General features: G+C 35.6%; 1 protein-coding gene across 2 annotated transcripts; it reads right to left on the bottom strand.

The window, feature by feature from the left end:
• Positions 1-9,919: 9,919 nt before the first annotated feature.
• Positions 9,920-21,984, bottom strand: ptbp2a (polypyrimidine tract binding protein 2a). Of its 2 annotated transcripts, none has more exons than XM_058765614.1 (14): positions 21,835-21,984; positions 20,727-20,754; positions 18,343-18,412; positions 17,664-17,848; positions 17,388-17,528; positions 16,690-16,812; positions 16,421-16,531; positions 16,091-16,289; positions 15,011-15,126; positions 13,334-13,367; positions 12,076-12,168; positions 11,358-11,574; positions 11,196-11,273; positions 9,920-11,103 (listed from the first exon to the last, which is right to left on the bottom strand). In XM_058765614.1, the coding sequence occupies exons 1-14, from the start codon at positions 21,840-21,842 to the stop codon at positions 10,974-10,976; spliced, it is 1,533 nt and encodes a 510-aa protein (XP_058621597.1). In that variant the 5' UTR covers positions 21,843-21,984; the 3' UTR covers positions 9,920-10,973. The 2 variants fall into 2 exon arrangements, with proteins under 2 accessions (XP_058621597.1, XP_058621596.1); XM_058765613.1 differs by having other exon boundaries at positions 16,079-16,289; positions 21,835-21,983.
• Between the last annotated feature and the right edge of the window lie 304 nt (positions 21,985-22,288).

Raw genomic sequence — 22,288 nt, 5'->3', positions numbered from 1 at the left:
AGTATTCACAAACCAAACGAGGCATTTTGATGTATTGTTTATGTGGTCCTTCTCTAGTGCCTTAAGGAACTTGCTGGATGTTCAGCTTGTGTTGGCAGGGTAATGCAGCATCCTTTAGGAAGATTAGATCAGGAAAAGTGACCTCACCTCCTGCACTGATGTCATTTCCAGAGTCCACAGAGGGAAGCCCCAAGACTCATCAGCCAACGATCTGTTCATTATATGCATCACTTTGCAGGAATCAAGAACATAATCACCAATTACCTGCAGCGCTGAACATGTACCCTATATATGTGATATAGGGGGATGTGTGAAACACTTCAAATGAAATGTGGTTTGAGGTTTAAGATATGCATGTGTGAACAGTGAGAATGCAACCCTTACAATTACTGTAGTGGTACCTTGATCAATCTCTTTAACAACTGGCAACCCCCATATATATTATAATTGTGTAATATAAAAGTAAAAAAAAAATGAATATATAACCTAAATTAAAATATTTTTAATAAAGAAAAAATAGACATTAGTATTAGCCTCAAATATACTGAAGCTTATTTCTCAAATATTTCTGAAGCAGTTTCTAAAGTCGCAACTGCCTTTTTTTGTGGTGGAAAAAGAATTGTGAGAAGTATACTCAAACTTGCAAGAAAGTCAGAATTCTGAACTTTTTTCACAGAATTTCAAGAAAGTGCTGAATTGTGCGATATTAACTTTTTTTTTAAAAAGAGAGAGTCAATTACCTTATTTATTATTTTATTTTATTGTTTTTAATGGCAGAAACAGGCTTCCATACTAATATCTATTGCCAGTTCTTGGCAAGATTGACCCTGCAACAGTTTTATTTATTTTTTATTTACATACATGTTGTTTAAAATAGATTTTTATACAGTATTTACTTGAAAAAATCAAGCCTATTCTAAGAGTTTTTTTGAATTGCAAGAAAAAGGCTGAATTGTGCAATATTAACTCAGAATTAAAAAAACAACTTTAATTTGTAAGATAAAAGTCAAATTACCTTATTTATTAATTTTTAATGGCAGAAACCATTAAAACCATTTTAAAGGCTTCCATACAAATATATATTGCCAGTTCTTGGCAAGATTGACCCTGCAACATATATATATATATATATATATATATATATATATATATATATTGTTTAATTAATTTAACATTTAATATTTTAAGACTTTTTTTTTTTTACATTACTTTGGGGAGGAAACATGAAGTAAGTCTCACTAAAGTCTTCTTAGTGCATGAAATAACTGTCAAGATGTTTACTTACTGTATAATTGTACTTCAATACTTTTACATAATACATTTTTTAAATACGAGTTGTATTTGAAGGCTCGAAAAAAATCATTTTCTTGAGTTTCCATTAAGACAGTAATATCATGATATTCTGATGTATCCCATTGTACACTTTGATTACCCTGTTCACATGCAATAGTACCATATTTCAAAGAATACAATGATAGTGTGTCCAAAAATGATCATTTCCCATGTTATAGATTGAAGTTGATACCATTGTACTTTATTGCAAGGGAAGGATTGTTCAAGAGATCAACTTCTGTTTACATGTTGCTGTCAAATACAGGGTGAATAAAATATGAATCTGTGACCCCAATATTCCAGACCACATTATGCATTATCTAACAGCCGTGATTTTGAAGAAACATAAAAACAAACTCTTGCTCTCCTGCCAAGAGCAAACAGACGGCATGAAGCGCTGTCTGCATATTTAGCACTAAGCTTTACTCATATATGGTAATGTGCTGTAACTGTAAGTCTGACTATTGTCTGTCTCAGACATTTTACCTTGAGCAGCACTTCAGTTTTCTGCTGCCGGGACTAAAGTCAAACAGATGAGAAAGAGAATTCACAGCTTTGTGACGGCACCCTATTGACCCATGGTAAATTGCGGTGCTGGAAGGGTTTCAGGATTCCTTCTGCTCATATTCAGACATGTAATTCTGCAGAGAAAACTTAAGGTTGCATGATTTGTGTTTTTGGTGCCCTCTCATAATAAAAATATGCAGAGGTTTTCCCCCGGCCCTGCTGTATGATTAAACTACAGCACACAGAGATGGTAAAGATACAGGAGCTTTTACACTAACCTCTGGAGGGGATTTGAGCATGAATTTGTTTTGTTAAGACTCTAAATTTACAGAACTACTTCTGTGAATTGCCTCTTTAAAAAAGAACAAAGAGGCTGTTGAATTACGCCACACAAAAAGAAGTTTGTTCCTGTTGCAAATTGGCATCAGCTAATTAACACTGAGGGGATCAGTGGGAGGGAGAAACTTTAAATCAAACTGTTATACTAACTTACCAACTGTGTATTAATGGCAAATGATAATTCACTAAATGGGACACAGCAGATTGTTGCCTCAATTCTTAAGTTTAAAATATTACTTATGTAAATAATATAATGTAAGAATATATAATATATATATATATATTTGTTGACAGTAATATTTGTTCCAAAAAATGTAAAATATTAATAATGTATTAGTGTATTAACAATGATATATTAATATAACGTAAAAAAAAAGTATATATTATCGCACATTTCACACACTAATTAATCACACATTTTTATTAAACTAATCGCGATTAATCCCACCTAACATTAAAGTTTTTAAATATACTTTTATATTGCAATAATTCCACATTCAATCTTCAAATTAATGTACAAATAACAAAGACAATATATATTTTTAATATTTGTTTAATGGCATCTTTTATGACTGAAAGAAAAAAGTGACAGCAGTTGTGAGAGGGGTGGCCAGCCCTAGCCCCGCCCCTGCGTTAAATATTTTTAACGCGTTAAACTGAAAATTAATCACCTATGTTAACATGCTAATTTTGACAGCACTAATATATATATATATAGTATAATGAAAATGAAAATAAATGATAATAATAGCCCTAATTTTTAAATGCAAAATATAACGTTCCTTTTTTACATTATTGACTAATATTTTCCCTCGGTTTTAAAGAAAATCTAAAATATTACTAATGTAAATAATATCATGTAAAAATATATATATACATTATTTTACGTTATTTTATTGACCGTAATATTTTCCAAAATGTAAACAAAAACGTAAAATAATACTACAATATATGTGTATTAATGGCAAATGATAATTCACTATATAAATAGGACAGCAGTTTTTTTTAATTCATTTTACTTCAAATTAGAAAAAATGTCAAATATTTGTAATATAATTTATATAATGTGAATATTTATTGGCAGAAATGTAGAAATTAAAAAGTAAAATATTATTAACATATATAGAATATTGTAAAAATATATATATATAATATCATGTATAATGTAGTAATATATATATATATATATATATATATATAAAATGTAAGTAATATTTTACTTTTTATTTATATTACACATAATGAAAAATAAAATTAATCATAATGAAAATTAATCCTGAAAATAGCCCTAATTTTTATATGCAAAATATAAAATGTAAATTTTTCCCTTTAATTAACAGTAGTTTTAGAACTTTATAGTTTAGTTCATATCCTTTGAAGTCAACATAAAACAGAATTTACAGCACATTTTAATGACATTTCCGAGTGAAACTTGATATTTAGTGAGAAAACAAACAAAAACAAAAATTTGCTATCAGGGTTAAATTGTAATGCAGATGTTGCATAATGTTGCAGAGCACGATATTACAAAGGCAGCTTTTTCTCCCCTTTGGAATCAGTAACTTTTTAACAGAAATGCCAAGTGTTTATTCTAACCAAACCTGACTAGAATCTTCTGATAGCCTATTTCCGGTTGCCTTTCGCCTTCATCCTTCACGTCGCTCTCAACAACATGAATCCGCTAACACCTTAGGTGTCTAAAGTCTAATACCTCATGTCTGCCGGGAGTCCTCAATGTAAGCTATAACTATCAATGTCAAAACCATCACAAGCTGGAGAGAGACCTAAAATATGAGCTCAACCCTTGATATGACCATGATTCCAGAAAAGAGTGGAAATCCACCGGGTGAAAAACAACAGTCAGCAATAATCTTCACGATAGATCTCATAGCCGAATTGAAATAAAATAAAATCACATACAAAACCATCCTCCCTTTTGAATCTTCGCATAAAGTGTTTAAATGTGTGTGGGGGAGGGGGAATTTGCATATAGATAAAAGCTAGTTTAATATCATAAATTACCTTTTTATACAGCAATCTTGCAGAGTTTACTTTAATGTCTTTGTGATTTGGTGAACCTGGCGCGAGCAGGAGGACGGCGGAGGGGTTGAAGGAAGAAAATGAAGATATCACAGCGAAGGGTTTCCTATTCAATGTGCATCTCCCTGTAATTAAGAGATTATTTACACATGCACACTCCTGTCGTTCTCTCCCTGAGCATCTCATTAGTGCTCTGACCTCTCCACCTGCTTCCTCTCTGACCACAGGAAAGGAGGGAGATAGCGATATGGGGCGCGAGGAGGGGGGGAGACGAACCCAGCGACTGAGGCCTTCTCCAAACATTAGCATGCGCGCCGTCACCGCCCTTCTCGAGACCCTGCTGTGGCACGGAAACATCCTCTATATGTATAGACATTAGCCGATGGGCCGGTGCTTAGCACGAGGGCAGAGCATGTCTGCTCGGAAACAGGAGGAAAAACGATAAGAGTGTCTGTGACTAAGTGGGGATCTAATTGCAGGCTTAAGGGGAGTGATTACAAGATTTGCACCTTTTGCAGTGGAAATACACGCATTAATTCAGACACTTCATGGCCTGCAGATAGAAGCTGGAGATGACGATCAAAACTGTCTCAGAGGACAGAGATGAGCTATACTCAGTCTACATCAGGGATCCTCACATCTGGCCCACGAGATCCACTTTCCTGCAGAGTTTAGCTGTGACCCTTATCAAACACACCTGAACATGCTAATCAGTGTCTTCAGGATGGAATTAAACGGAACAATTAATATATTTATATTTTTGTTGCATTGAATGCAACAGTGGCCACAAATATCTGGACATTATTGTTCCCCTGAATACAATTTACACAATTTGAGACACATTACATAGAAGTCATGTAATAAAATTTTATTGCACGGAATGCAACAGTTGAAAGCAAATATTTATTAATTTGTTTTTGTTGCACTGAACGCGACAAATTGCTAAATGTTCATTGGTGCATTAAAAGGAAAAACGAATATATTAATATTTTTGTTGCATGAAAATGTATTTTTATTCAATTAAATGTGGAAATTTAATTAAGAAGGTTGGTGCATTGAATGTTTTCATATTTTTGTCACTTCTAATATGTTCAAGTGCAACAGTTCAAGTGAATACTAAATTGGTGTTGCATTGATTGTGAAAATTTACATGATGTTTTTGTAAACAATATTGAATAGAAGAATTGAATACATCGATTTATGTTAGAATGGAAAATCCTTGTGTTACAAACAATTAAAACAGAAATTCATTCTGCTTGTGACAGAGGCCCACTGAAACTAATTATTGAGTACCTGAAAACAGAGTATATCCCGTGTTTCTGGAAAGCAAATCTTGCATGTGTACAAAAATCCCCCTGTACCACACAGTGTTCTTCATCTGTCTCCAGGCAAATGCAGAACAAACAGAAGCTAAACAGATGTCATTTTCCAGATACAGACAGCTACTTTCAAACCCACGTGATTGGAGGTGGCATATGACAATCCCACAGTCCCACTGGGCCGACTGAGCTCTCATCTTGAAGTAACCATAGCAAAAAAAAGACAAGCATGCCTGCTGAAGAGAGAAAAAACACCACATACAATCTAAATCGATACTGTCATTATCAGAGGACCCAAGCTGAATTAGATGTCACACCACCAGGGGCAACAGGGTTGACGCACGCTTAGATTATGAGAGCAGGTGATGTATTGAGATGGTCTGGCCCTTTAACTGAGCAGACTTGCCTGACTGCAGCGATTATAGATTAGCAGTTAGACTCGCACAGATGATCAAGCAGTGAACTTAGTAAATGGAATACAATATCACAACAGCAGGCGTTCGACTGTATCTCCATTAAAAGGAAGGCAAACTGAGTTCTGCTGCAGCTATGACGAGAACCACAATACATTTACACCACATTAAAAATGACTGTCAACCAGTTAAATCAAGAGCAGGAAGGTTGAAATAAGTTGGAATGGTGTTAACTTTTCAAATGGATGAAAAAAGGAACCTTTTTAAAGGAAAATATTTGTTAATGAAGTGTTTTTTGTACTGTAATTAAATAATGTAAATAAAAGCATCTGCTGATGAGAATATGACAAGAATAAAAAGAAAAGTCTACAAAGAATATGACTTTCAAATAATCAAGTCAATAATGCCATGCTTCAGCTTTGTGTTCTGAAGCTGAACGTAATGATAAAATTGAGCATTTTGCTAACGATTTGACACCCAAATGCACCAAATACAGATGAAATTATTTTTAATGACCTATACACAATTTACAAAATGCTAAAACATAAACAATGAATAACTAAAGCATAAAGAATTCGCAATGATGCCTTCACAACATTACTCAAAATTTAAATGATAATCAACTCTTAACATTTCTTAAATATATTTAATGTTCATTTTTTAAATAGTTTAAGTACATATGCAACAATAATGAGAAATACTGTAAAAACTTTTCATTCATTTGCGTGTAAAAAATTGTTTAAACTCTTGGCAGTCTAGTCAAATGATGAGTCAAAAATGGCATCTGTTATTATTTACAGTTCTTTCCAAGAACTGCATTTTGGGATATATAGTATCTCTTACAATGTTTTGTGAATACGCATTTTTTGTAACAAAACGCTAAAACGTACAATGAAAAACTAAAGTATAAAGAATTTGTTATTCACAACATTGCTCGTAACAACTTGTACTCATTATAATCACATTTCAGGAGCTTGAGTTTTAAATTTAAAAGATATTTTCATCAAAACAAAAACTTAAAAAAATAAATAACTTGTGTAATATTTCTTAAAGGGATAGCTCACCCAAAAATGAAAATTCTGCCATTAATTACTCACCCTCATGTATTACCAAAGCGTCAAAGACCGACACGGAAGAGAAGAAATTGTTTAATAAAGTCGTTATTTTTGTTTTCTTTGCGCACAAAAAGTATTCGCATAGCCCCGTTAAACCACTGATGTCACATGGATTATTTTAACGATGCCCTTACTACTTTCTGGGCCTTGAACATTTCAGCTGCATTGCTGTCTATGCAGGGTCAGAAGCTCTTGGATTTCATCAAAAATATCTTAATTTGTTCCAAAGATGAACGAAGGTCCTACGGGTGAAGGGTGAGTAATTAATGACAGAATTTTCACTCTTGGCATTATGGTCAAATAATCAAAAAAATGGCTTCTGATATTATCTAGTTCGCCATTACAGGAAGTGGAAGTTGAGCACACAATTGTGGGATATAGTATCTCTCACGGTGTATTCGATGCATTTTACTCTATACAGAAAATCAGCAGAAGCAGTAAACATAGCCATCTTTTATTAAATAATTTGGTTGCGTGTTCAATTTGTTTTCACCATCTGCGTTTAGCACTCCCAGGTGAAAAACAAGAACACTTCCATAACGTACTTAAAGTGCTCTATTTTCGCGCACTAATTTTGTACTTAATATACTAAAAATGATCATTTAGTATTTCTTAAGGTCAACTTAAGATCATCTAAGTGTACTCAACTGTGCTATTTTGAGACACCATGAATATGAACTAAAATGCACTTTTAACATACTATTTTTGTATTTAAAAAATGTATTTAGCTACAACTTGTAGTACACTTTAGTGTACTAGTGTATGAAAGCTGGGTTCAAGTGTACTACAAGTGGAAACTAAATACATTTTTTAAATACAAAGATACAAAAGTGCATTTTAGTTCATATTCATGGTGTCTCAAAATAGCACAGTTGAGTACACTTAGATGATCTTAAGTTGACCTTAAGAAGTACTAAAGGATCATTTTTAGTAGATTACGTACAAAATTAGTGTGCGAAAATAGAGCACTTTAAGTACATTATGGAAATGCACTTGTTTTTCACCTGGGCTGAAAAGAACCTAGAAAAACTTGGATCGTAAAATGGTAAACAAGAGCAAAAATGCTAACTGACACATAGCTTTGTATTACATTAAGACATCAGGTGTAAATCTCTTCGCCAAAGGTCTTATTCCAAGCAAGAAGGGTTTATATGGAAAACAAAAGGCCAGGGGAGAAGAACAGCTCCCTCCCCCTGTGCCGGCGTAATGGCGGGTGGATACAGATGTCTGGAGCACATGATTCACGCTCCAGACGAGGTATTGATTTGGTCTGGGTCCCTGCTCTGATTTATTGTGTCATTTTTGTTTATAAAGGTAGATCGAGAACACGAGTGTTTCGATTTAAGTGTGCAAAATAAAAGCAGCGTGGAGCAACGCTGCCGTCTGGCCTGTGATGAATTGCAGCATCCGGAACCCAACTTTGAAACAGGCTAGAGGATTGTCTTCATCAGACAAGGCAAGACAGGACGTCCATCACAGTGCGACCATCCAACACAGAGACTCAATAACGGCACAGAGCGAGAAAGCAGTGAAATGAAGGAATGCTGAAGGGGGAGTTAGACAACCTTTGTTTTAGGCAAAGAAAAGAAACTTTGTGACTTGTGATTTAAGCCTCACAGCCTACAGATTTGAAAGAGACAAAATATTCATTGAAAATATACGTTCACATTTAGGTTTTGTTGCATGCAAGTTTTGTTTTCAAATCCGGTCTTTTGCATCAGCATGATGCCAAGAAACACTCTTATGCAACTGCTAATGTAGAAAAGGGTTTGTTGTGGAACGAGAGACAAAAACTGAAAATTTTGCCGCCTCTTATGTCCATTATGACATCTCACCCAGAGATTTCATAATGATGCACAATACAGCATAAGCAATGGAGCGTTACTGTGTTTTTACTCATGTATTTATGTGCATGCTGTGTCTGCAATCTTTAAATTGTTCAGTAGTTCGCTATTCACTATATAGCAAACACCATATATTCACTACATGAGGAAATTAGTGAATTTGAACACTACTAAACATTATTATATGAAATTACATCCTGAATAACCAAAAGCAACTTTAAATCTGATCTGAAGTCTCCAAAAAAACACCTTCAATAAAATGTCAAACCACATACGTAAGTGGTTTCATGCACTTTTTAATGTTTTAATTGACAACAGAAAAATATTCTTCAAAAATTATTTTGAAGACAAAGAAAAGATCTTTTCAATGCTTGGTCAAACACTTAGTATCACAAAAGAAGTACTTAATTATAAAAACAATAGTCTCAGAGCATATTCGAAAACAAAGAGATTACCGAACATTCAGAAATAAATGAAGGTCATGGATTGTTTTAAAGTGCATGCAAAATTCAGCATATTCAGACTAATTTAAAAGAAAAAAGGGAAATGCTGAGAAATTCACTGCAAGGATCGATGTTTTTAGGAGTGGAAGGGCTGAAGCACATGAAAATGTGATACAGAATTAAGTGTCAACTAAAAGGATCAAGTAAAAGGCAAAGCAATTTCATATCCAGGAAGGATGGATGGGTCACAAGCAAAAGGATTTACAGAGTGGGAAATGGTATAATAAAAATTAACACTTTTCTTGCCAAACAAATCCAAATGATTGTTTTGCCAAAATTACTGACGCTTCAAACTTTATGAAGTTTTTTCCCACCCTGAAAGAGAACAAAACGTCAGAACCATTAAAAGAGGGAACAAACAGGAGTGGAGGGCAGAACTGAGAGAGAGAGAGAGGGAGAGAAAGCAAATACAGAACTACACAAGTGTTTATTGAGCATGCTACAGATAAAAGCAGAAAACAGGAAAGAAAGAGAGAGATCAAAACACACAACCAAGTCAAATCTTCCTGCTTTTGTTAGAAAAAGTCTTTTAATTGTGCCACATCCAAAATTATGCCGAATCATACATTCCTACAGGGTTTTATAAAAAAAAAAAAAACACACACAATCCTTTTGTCCCTCTAATAAATCGTAGTGTGGATTGCCAATCAACATTATTTTTTCAGCTCTTCTCATAAGCCTGTTCATGAGTCTCTTTTCTTCTGAAAAGTGAACTAAAATGCTCAATCTTGGAGTAAATTAAGACTTTAGGCACATAAACTTTGGTCCCTTCTACTGTAGTCGTCTTTCAAAAATCACACAAAGTGATTTCCAATCCATGCAACACTAGAAATAAAGATGCACCAGTTGGTACATGCAGAGAGAAGTATGTCGTCATAACCTTCCACTTAGAATAAAGACAACGCACATAGATGAAACAAAAGCTAGGAAAAAATGGTGTAAAATGAGCAAATAAAAAGGTTTCATTCTCTTGTTTCCCTTCACACAACATAAGGTTTTGCGGGATTGGTGGGCTAAGAATAGGCCTAACATCTCATAGTGACGATCACTAGAGAATCACAGTTTTATTTACAATTCTTAAATCAAAACGTCACAGACATTAAGAACCGAACAAACAAACCGCAAAAAAATAAAAAAGGAAAACGTCTAAGAGGCTTTTACACATTATACAGATCAGACACTAAAGGGAAAAAAAATTATTTGTGTTTTAACAAAACTTAATCTCACCCTCAGATGACTGCCTGGGTTTGAGAATATGAAGTATGAAAAGATTTCTGTAAGTTTTGTAAGGCACATTCTTTTCTGTTTATTATAAGAGGTTCAGACTTTACACCACAACACCTTTCCGCCACTGAAGAGGTTGTGTGTCAGAGCGCTGACACGAGGGAAATGGGGTAAAAAAAATGTCCTTGAAAACAGTCACAATATTTCCTTCTTTCAACATCTTCTTGTGGAATGAAACTTGGGAAAAGAAATTCTCAAAATTGTGGTCCCCAGTGTATTTAAACAGTCAACAGGTAACGCTAGAAAAGCAGTTGGGAGCAAGACCTCTCGGGTTGCTTTAGATGGTTGATTTGGAAAAGGAGACCTTCAGGTGGTGGTTATTACCCATGTTGTAATTGTGGAGGTCGATGAGGCATTGAATAGCTTCCTCGATGGTTGTCATCTGAATTAGGGCCATTTTATGATCTCTGCAGAGAAAAAGGCCGGCAAAAACGGTCACACGAATGAAAGAAAAGGCAAAAGCGTTATTTGATGAGGATCTGAATTGGGACAAACTTACTGGAAAAACTTGAAAGCTTTCACAGTGCCACCGGAGTTGGAGAACAGGACTCTGAGGTCTTCTTCAGTTATGTCTTGCCTTCAAAACATGACAGAAAAATGACTTAGCTCCCCGACGACTGACACAAAGATTGACAAGAGCCGAGTAGAGCTTTTTACTCACGGGATGTTTGACAGATGCAGCGTGGCAGAAGGAGGGAAAATGTTCTGGAAGTTCTTGGAGCCGGGCTTTTTGAAACGATGCAGTGGTGAGTTTGTGAAGTCTTTCGTGAGACCCTGGTCATCTAAACCGTCCCTCGGTAACTGAACAGTTTGGTGCTTCGACATCGTAACGCGAATGATCTTTGAATACATCTTCTGACCGTTTAGATGGCTCATCGCTGAGGCACATCCAAACAAACAAAGAGAAATGAGGTGGTGACAAATGAGAGGCCTTTTATGCTTCTGAAGGCTGCATTGTTTTTAAATCAAAAACAGTAATACTGTGAAATATTATTTGAATGCATTTTAAAATGTCATTTATTCTTGTGATGGGAAAGCACACATTACCCAATCAGAAATCATTCTAATATTCTGATGTGGTGCACCAGAAAGATTTCTTCTTATTATTAATAATGTTGAAAACAGTTTATTTTCAAGGAGATCATGATACTTTTTTGATACTTTGATGAATAGAAAATACAAAAGAATAGTATTCATTTTAAATAGAAATCTTTTCTAACATTATAAATGTCTTTACTATTTCATGCATTCTTGTTGAATAAAAGTATTAATTCATTTTTTTAACACCAAAGTGTATTCAATTGAATTTGACTGGCGTGTAAACTTAGCCATGACAATAACGGCTGTGCTGTTAGGGATGTTTCAGTATGCAGTCTTACCAAGCTGAGCCTGGTTCATATCAGCCATCTGTATCAGTGCGCTGTCTTTCTTATTAAAAAGAATCTTCACACGCTGCACATCCCCATAAACCCCTGCGAACAGAGCAGCCAGCAGCCGGAGAGGAAACGAGAGAGGGAGGAAAGAGTAAGGAGTGAGACTCGGAGAGTGGAAAGATAGACCGATAGACTCACAGAACGTTCATCGAAATGGAGAAAACTAATCACAACCTGACAAGAAGACTCGGATATATACACCCTCAAATTCAAAATGAATTAAGAACTAAGAAGGAACATAAATACTGTGCAAACTAAACCAAAGATCACATGCACTGAAACAAATTAAATACTTCAAAAGCCTGAGGAAAAAAAAAAAAAGCAAAAGACTTTTACTCTAAAAGCCAATTAATGGTAATGGTTTAAAGTCAACATGCAATGGCATTCGCAATCCATTTTATTTCCGTAATGTTATGTACTTCCAAGAACATTCAATAGGAAAAAATATGTAGGGCTGGATCTGACTTTATCCATTTGGAATTGATTAATAAAAAGCTAGAACAGAGCCTGATCGTGAGTTTGCAGTTGATTAAAGAACTACACCATAACCAGCACCCACTTTTGAGGCGAAAAATAAATGTAAAGTTCACTGCTATTAAGAAATTAAAGTGCCATTATATTAACCTTTTTTATATTAACTAGCACTAAGTGTCTGCATTAATTATTTGTAACATTTTAGAACAGTAGCCTCAACAATTACTAAACAACTAGTTCACTATTGGCAACCAAAAATAAGTCAATAGATCAAACCAATAATTGGTTTTAAATGATATTATTTTTAACAAATAGTTATCTTTTTTCCACTTAATTGGCTCTTTAATATCAAATTGCAGATCAAAATACAGATAAACAAACTTAGTGGAGGCCACAAAAAATGATTTAAGTTGGATTAATTGAAATGTTTATTACCAATAACACCAGTTCAATTCTTTGTTGACTGCAAAATAAAGTCTAAAAGCAAAAATAAAAAAATCATTGAATTTTTTAGTTGGATATGGGTTCTCAGACATGCAAAATCCATCAATACTCAGCACTGGGCATAAAAGAAAATTATTGGCCAAAATGTATAGGAACATTTAATAATGAATTCCATTACGTAGATTTTCATTTCATGTTGACTTTAAAAAAAAGAAATAAAGCACATGAATAATAATAAGAATAACAGAAACAAAACAAAATAAAGGTAGAGCTAACAAGAACATACCGAAGAGGGTAAACAGACTGTGGGGCGTAACCATCTTTAGAAGGAGAGAGGAGCAAGCGGACAGAGAGAAGAGTCGAGGAAGAGCGGAGATGAACAGATCATCCATAACGGAGGGTGGTTTCCCGCAGAATGGTGAAGTGGTCATGGATCATGGTTCAGGGCGGTTAATTGGGGGGTCCGAAGTTTTGTTCAAGCAAAAAAAAACAACAACAAAAAAAACATGAACAACGAGGTGTGGTCAAGGCGTGGTAAAAAGAAGGGATAAAAAAATAAATGTAAAAAAAAAACAGGACATGAGGGGAGAAAGAAAAAGAGAGACAGAGAAAGACAGGATGAATGAGAGACGAAATCAAAATAGAGAAAAGAGGGAAGCAAATGCAGAATATAAATGAGGGGGGACAAAAAATATAATACAGGTCAGTACACAGGAAATGCAGGAGTTTGGTCAGAGAATGGCTGCTTTATGCATTTCTACATTGTATAAGCAAATAATTGTGCCAAATGTAGTTACCCAGTACCAGGGTACAATACATTCATACTAAAAAATAAAGAGGAGCATCGTATAATGATAATAATGATCTGAACAACGGCAGAGTTATGAAGTTTTTCAGAGGCATGCAGGAGATTGAAGACCAGGAAAAGCTGAAAGCGTCACAGTTTCAAGCATTTGATTCACAGAGTTTTAGCCGGTTCTTTGTGATTGCCATGCTTGTGTAGACATGAAACCACCTTTTAAAGTTATGATGTGGACAGACAAAGTCACAATTGACCCCACATCAATACGTGAGGATTGACGTTTAAATAACATTGAAAATTTGTCGATTTTATCAGATGAGCAAAGGGGTACATAGTTCATTAGCTTTCAAAGAGTAAGAGTTAGACAGTTTATACGAAAAGAGAGAATGATTCGTTCTGTGGAAGTTATAACGTATACGACCAGAAAGTTGTTAAACCAGAACTAATGGATTGAGATAATACAATCAATGAGAGTTTGAAGTTATTATAATAAACAAGTGGTTTTAAGAAAGACATGAGACAGTGAACCTCACAAAGAAATGTCTGGGTCATATTTCACCTCAAAATAAAAATGTGAAATGAAGTAAATTAAGCATATAATAAGGACATCTAATAGTTGGTTTTGGACCAAACAATTTTATTATAATTTTTTTTTTCACAATTTATACTATTTGCATTAAATATATTTCCAACAAATACCATGATGGAACAATACAATTATATTTCAACTACATGCAATAAAATACATGAGTAATAAAATAAATGTATAAAAAATTACAAATTATATTAAAAACAAAAAAATTTAAATTATTTAATAGTTAGTTAATTAGTTAAATGAAAAATAAAACTTTTTTATTTAAAAAAAAAATATTTTAAATTGTTTTAAAAATTGTCATTATTTAATTAAAAACATGAGCTTTATATTTTGAGGCTGAAATATGACCAGAGTGTTTAATTTAAAGTTTTTTGTGCAACAAGGGTGTTATGTAAAGAGTGAGTGACAATGCAAAATGAAGCTACAGCACTCTGCAAAAACAAATAGGACTAAATCTCATAGAGGAAGTGGCATTTTCTAGGAGTCTAAACATATAACATAGCATGACATGACAAACAGAAATATGTCAATGTGAAAGAGAGGTTGAGATGTAATAGTACACGGACCTCTTCATTTAGATTGCTAACGAGCAGCACTCCGCTGGCCCCCGAGTGCCCGGATAGAGCGACTCTTCCTGCTGCAGCAGCGGCAGCAGCAGCCGCGCTCAACGGGCTCAGAGTACCTGGAATCACACGGGGAGGTGTAAATGGGCATTCTAGTCTGGAAGTTACATTAAAAATTATATTACATGCATGAACATACATAAACAGAACTGTGAAATTTGTAGGGTGATGCTTAATAGGTAACCATTCGGCCAAGTTTAACTGTAGAGAAAAGTTAAAGAAAGTGGCCTAGTCATCACCTCTAGTCTGTTTCAGATGTGACAGCCAATAAAAGCTGAATTACACACAGGTAAAACATATTAGTTCTTCATCCTGATGTGAGAGGGACCAGGTTAAAACCATGTGGGGTTTTAAAACCTAATCATTTTAAGCCTAATATCAATAAAATACCTGCCTGATTACGTGGCAGGGGAAATGTCAAATTGCATTTTAAATTAAGAGGCCTTATGAGTAGATCTCTGAGAAAAGGTCAGTCAAGGCACTCAGAGACACAAGCCTACGTGACATTTTACAGTAGTTAAGAGCACATTCCAATTATATTCAGTCTTTTATAAACACAGCTTTCTATTTTCATTTTCACACCATTCAGACAGATGGAGTTAAATCAATGACGCTGATTAAAATACTGTTCCCATTCAGCGGCACTCAGAATCAATCACATTATGAACAAATGATGGTTTTGGCTGACAAACGAACTGACAACCAATGGCCATTTTGTCTCCTTGAGTACTCAACAGATAAAAAGATGAATGTCTTTGGTTGTTGAATCACATTTTGCTGTTTTTTAAGCATCTCACACCATGAGCATCACATTTTTAAAATAAAATAATAAACATAATATAATCTTGTTTTTAATATGGCTCTGAACTGAAAGTCAGATGTTCACAAACGTTTGGTGTTCCACAGAGTCATAAAGGTTTGCAATGAGGTTGCATTAGGGCATGTGAATGAAGACAACAAACACTGAATGACAAACCAAAATAGATAGTAAAAAAAAAAAGAGGCAAGTACCTGGGATCTTACCGAGCAGGGAACTCGAATCTTTACCCAGGGCAGCAACCACAGAGGGGTCCAGAGCAGGCTGCCCATCTCCAGCAGGAAGCTCCGGCCTAGTGTAGTCCCTGCTCTTATCGTTATTGTATTTTACATTCAGGTTGACAAGTTTTGAGTAGTCTATGCGAAGGGTACAACAGGCGTTGTATATGTTCTGACCATCTAGAGCCTAGAACAAAAGAGAAAAAGATAGAAAAAAAGAACAAGGCGAGAGAGAGAGACAGAAAGAAAGAATGTGTCGTCTTCGTAGGGCACTAAAAACGTGCTTTTCACATGAACTTCCGCTGAGAGCAAACCCACCACTTTAGCTTGCTGTGCACTGGTTGGATCGTTGTACTGCAACAGGGCCTGAAACTGATTGTTCTTGGTGAATGTGATGATTTTCATGACGGTGCCAAACTTTGAGAAGATCTATTGACAGAGAAAGCAGAGCATTGAAGGGAGCTATCAACAGAGGGGAAAAGACATTACAAAAAACAGAATTAACACACACACCATCAACAGCACATCAATTTGTCACCAATATAAACTGTCAATAAGAGGCTGATCCAAACTGTGGCATCTACTACCTGCTGCAGCACGTCCAGGGTGACGGGGTAAAACATGTTATCAATGATTATCCTCAGCACTGGACTGGAGGGCGTACCGCCACCATCACTAGAGTTGGACCCTGATGTGAGAGTCCCACCTGACTGGAGATCAGTTACAAGCACTATGTTAAACATACACAATGGGTAAAGTTTGGTCCTCATAGCAGCTCATTCTAGCCAAGAAAAACTCATTTAGACAGGTAAAGCGACCAACAACATTTTCTCACTAATTAATCAAAGAATCCTTAAAACTTATTAAAATGTTTTCCAAAAACAATATTTAGCAGCACAATAATAAGAAATGTTTCTTGAGCACCAAATCAGCATATCAGAATGATTTCTGAAGGATCATTACTGACGACAAATTCAGCTTTGCAATCACAGGAATAAACTGCATTTTAAAATATATTAAAATAGAAAATTTTCACATAATTACTGTTGTAACTGTCTTGGTGAGCATAACATTCTTTGAAAAACATTTTAAAAATCTTACAGACCGTAAACTTTTGAACAGTAGTGTCAATTTAAAAGACCATGCAACAGTTTCCATGCACACTATAAATAGCAAAAAAATGTGTATTGACTGTTTTGCCCAAAGCAAAATCTGGTCAGCAAAGTTGGATTTTAAAGTTCTGATTGGCTGTTCAATTTTCTGAAAAAGTCAGGTAATTTGTTACCTGGTTCGAATTGTCGGTCTTGAGCTCTTTGTGATTGGAGTACTGTATGTAGACCGGCACACTACGGACGTGAGGCGTCACTGCCGAGTAATAATTGACCATTGTCATGGCAGCTTCCTCTGTGCTGAGCTCCAGAAACGCCTAAGACAAAAATTATTTCAGTGATGAGGTAAGATGAACTCGATGAACTCAAAACTGTTAGTCTGACTAGAAATCTTTAACACTCACTAACTCTGACAAAAGTGAAATTGAAAACATTTCAGCTTGCCCACGCACCTGGTTTTTGCCTTTCAGTGTGAGGATATTGGTGACCTTTCCGAACGGAAGCCCCAGGGCAATGATCTCTGTTTCCGAGACATCGTTGGGTAACTTTCTAATGTGAAGAACACGGGATGGTGGGGCATCGCCGACTCTGTCTTCAACTCGAAGTTTTTTGCTATCACTGCCGTTGGATGTCGTATCTGCCAAAATTGGACAGAAAGAGGACATTATATACAGGGAATAAAGACATTTCGAGATGAAAAATGCTAAATCATAAGGACAAAAGTTGCTGATTTAATTACTCAGGTAGGATTGAAAGTGTGTCAAAACTGTACTTTAAGTTTCTCTTCTATTACATTTCACACTACATTTCCAATCAAGATCCTTAATAGATAGAACCCAAGAAACAAAAGCTTCCCTTAATCGCGTAAAGTCTTTCCTCTACTGAATGGGATATTGAAATCTATTGTTGGAGAAGCTGTAATAAGATGCAGAGCGCACATAATCGCAATTCCGGTCACATGCTTTTAAGCGTGGGTGCCCACCTACAGGAGAGCGTAAGGTTATTCCCAGATAAGATCTTCTCAGATCAGATATCACACTGAAACATCTGTTATAATTTGATTATTTTAATGCTCTTCACAGTCGAGAAAACTGAATATTTTTGAATGGGGGGGAAGTCAGGGATACTTACCGCTTATACTGCTCAGCCCAGAACTGGGGCTGTTATACATGCTGCCGGACAGCAGCTCATCTGATCCTCTCTGTGGAGACACACAAAGAGAAAAATAAAATCCCACCCTCCAATAAAGATGTTCTCCTTTCACAATCCCCTCAACCAAACAATGAAATACAGCTCTCTGCGGACAGCTTAAGGAATCAAGGCACATAAAACACACGTCCACATGCTTCTGCCTTTCCGCCTTATTTTTCTAGATTGTTGCTTTAATCTTGTTGAGTCTAAGATGTCAGATGCTGTCGTCTCATCCTGAGCTGCCCACGCTCCCGAAGGGCCCCGGCGCGATCAGGCCGCCCCTTGAAGTGCAGCTAAAAGTGACGGATGGGACGGCAGGCAAATGGCGAACCGGCGCAAACCAAACTTCCTAATAGGATCATCTCAGGTTCGTGCCTTCCAAAAATTCCACCGAATTGTTCTTTATGGACGCTGCTTTTACGGCGCCAATAAACCCGCCGCCGCTGCTGCCTTCTGGGCATCGACACTACAAACAATCAAGGGAATGGTGAAGTTTCACATCGAAACGACCGAAAGCAGAAGAATGCATTAAGAGATGGCAAGGTCTTAACAGACAAGCCTCAGCATCAAAACTGATTAGAACGGAAGAAAAAAAAAAAAAAAGCAGGACTTTAAAGCAATAAGATAAAATGCTTCTTTTTCCACCTGCTTTCCCAGAAAGACCAGCTAACATTGTTTTCCGGGGAGGAAAATTCTGTTGTTGGCAAACAAACCGAGTTAAAAGGCCTGTGTTCAGAAGGCATCTCTGGAAAAGAACAAGTTCTTCTCTAACTATCTTGGACATAAACTGCCCCCATTCAATTACTACCAGCCTAATTTTATGAAAAGCGGAGATGGAGACCTGTAACAGGCCTGTATCTAATATATAAGGGACAATTCTACATTTCCGCACAGCACTTTTCTTTCAACGACAAAGAATCAGCCACATAATATCCAATAATGCACTTAAATGGCTTGGCAATTCTTTGTCCATTCAAAAACAAATTACGTTTGCATCACCCTAGGCTTCTTTGTCTTTTTTCGTGTGGCTTTGACGCCACGCAATACGCAAATATGTTAAAAAAAAAAAGAGGGGAAATAAATGCTAAACGCTGTAAAGACAAATTATGTTCCTGACAGCAATACTAAAAAAGCATATATTGTTTTTTTGAATGAGGCGACAGTAAAATTGGCGAAGACATATTCTACCCTATAGGGCCTAGCTTACAAGCCCAACAGGACAGCAACAATTAAAGACAAAACTGGATAAATCATAAGACTAACATATAAACAATGTCTGACTCCAGCTAACATCATACCTCTGACTTTCAGTGACCCAAATTCATAAAGGTCAATATTAATAATCTACCACCAAAAAACATTTGCAAGGGAATGGGAAATATCTTAAATGAAGAGCATTGCTTGTAGATCCCATTCTGGCTGTTAATGGCAACTATGCAAAGTTTGCCAATGTTTGGATGAACCAAGAATAAGAAAGAGTGAGATAGCAGTGTAGGACTGAGATAACCACTATTACTGTTCATTTTTAATTCCAATCAGACATTGCCATTGAAACAAGGCAATTTTAAGGAAAGAATGGCAAGAAATGCACATAAGTGTGAAAGTTCACTTGCATTTATCATCTACATAATGTCATATTTTGGAAACATTTGCAAGGTTAATGACTCATGGGTTTAATCAGACTGCCTTAAAATGGCATGTTAATGTAACAAATTTAGGGTGGAAATACTATTGCATTATATTCCAATATGAAAAAAAAAAAAAATCATCATCATCAATATTATATAGCCAAAATGCAATATTAAGGGTGGCTGGGTTCGATACAACATGCAAATTTTAATATTAAACTATTTAATATTAAACATTTTAATATTTGAAGTATTACTATTAAGATAATAAAATTAGTAATTATATTCTTGTTCAACATTTATGTACAAAGACATAAACATTCCGAGTTCAACGTGAATATACTGCTTCTACAGGTGCATCTGTATTAAGCTTAATAGCAAATCTACACTTTAAAAAGCAATTAATACCCTAGTTTACCATGTAACAGCGGTAGAGAAACTACTAACCACACTGCTCTGGTATCTATGGGGTCAAATTTCTGTTGTGGTTTCCACTTGTTCTCACCACTGCAACAGGCAGCCATCTATTAAAAAACTAAATTCTGATCATATTCATAGTTATGCATGATGTACTGCGCTGCCTTTGTCAGGTTGCTATTGCACTGCAAAGTCCTCCATGAGATTACTTTAGTAACCACCTATCCATCCATCATCCAGACTACATGCCGCACAAAGGATACTGAAAACAGTGTTTACCTTTACACCAACTGCGACGTCACCAATGCTGTTGAAAACACAAAGAGAGATTTGATCAGACAGATACTAAACACCAGGAATTTACATGCAAAAAAAGGGAGGGCTAGAAATCCTTTAATCTGAATCTTCTCAAATCCCCTCCATTATTCAATGACAACAAATTAAGCTGATGAACATTTAGTATTTCATCACTTTATCCCACTCTTCCTCTAGCAGGCCAGAAATGCACCTATAAATGCTGTCTAGGTAGGCTGCTCACTAGGCTTCAGGACTAAAAAGTTCATAAAGGATACGTTATTTTGATATCTAGCTAAATTCATTTTGAGGTTAAAATACTGTATCCAGGTTACTAGGTTACGAGACAAAGATATTCAAAAATGAAAACTAGTTAGGCATTATGATGTCCAAAAATGCAATTTAGGTAGCCAGGTTACTAGGTTTGGGGACTATAATGTCCAGAATGCTGTCTAGGTAACAACCAGTTCACTAGGTTTTGACACACAGCCCTAGAGTACAGGCTGGGGCTAGCTGGTTAACCATAACTTGTATTAACTATCATTTAGACGTTGTTCAGCTTTAAATGCAACTCGACACATTTTCATAAACACTGAGAGGTGTTTTATTTTATACATTTTATGATTGTATAAAAGCTAACGTGAGGCTAACAAAAGAAACATATAATTACAACTTAAATATGATCCACTTGGGAATTGAATCAAATTCTAGCACATTAATATATTAATTACAAATCAAACTAGTTAAAAGACTCGCTGAATTAAACTACTGTTTAATTTTACGTGCACAGCGTGAGCAAACAAGCAGCTAACGTTAACAGTGAGGCTAACCTGCTAACGCATGCTTGCTGTTTTTGGACTCATGCTTGTTATGTTTACTAATTTGAGTTCTTGCGCTTTTATATCTTGGCATTTCATACAAGACAATACAATACAACCGTCACAATAAGATTATGAAACAACAGTTGTTCAAGTGTTACAGCGCTAGCGTGTTAGCAGCGTTAGCATTCCTGTAAGTGTGAATAAACTCTTCTAATTCACGTTCAAATGATTGTTTTATATGCATATAAATGAAGAGCGCTTTTGATGCTCACCCGTCCATTTCTGGTGATCTGTGTAAAAATAAACCCGCTGAAGAGTTTGTGTGTGTGCGCGTGTGTGTGTGTGTTATTCCTCCTCACTGGCTTTAGCAGAGACACACAAACACACACACACCACTGACAAAATGGAGGCGGAAACTGAGACACGAGGAAACATACACACACCTACTGTAAACACACAATACGAGATACACACCTACTGTAAACTCAAACATTTACTGTAAGCCTGTAATATATAAAATGATACAGGTAATATATTAAGCACACACATACACACCAACTTAAATAGATCATCTTTTATTATAAGCAGTACATAAAATAATAAATGTAACAGATCCTAGAAGAAAGTTTTATTGCTCAGAGCTTGGTCTTTCAAATCTCAGGAGACTTAATGAAGATCTCAGCATCTGTTAGCCTTTTTCTCAGATGGAGTTCTTACTAAATTCCT

Source organism: Onychostoma macrolepis, chromosome 24 (assembly GCF_012432095.1).
Source record: "Onychostoma macrolepis isolate SWU-2019 chromosome 24, ASM1243209v1, whole genome shotgun sequence".
Lineage (NCBI taxonomy): Eukaryota > Metazoa > Chordata > Actinopteri > Cypriniformes > Cyprinidae > Onychostoma > Onychostoma macrolepis.
This window is presented reverse-complemented; position numbering and strand designations above follow the sequence as displayed.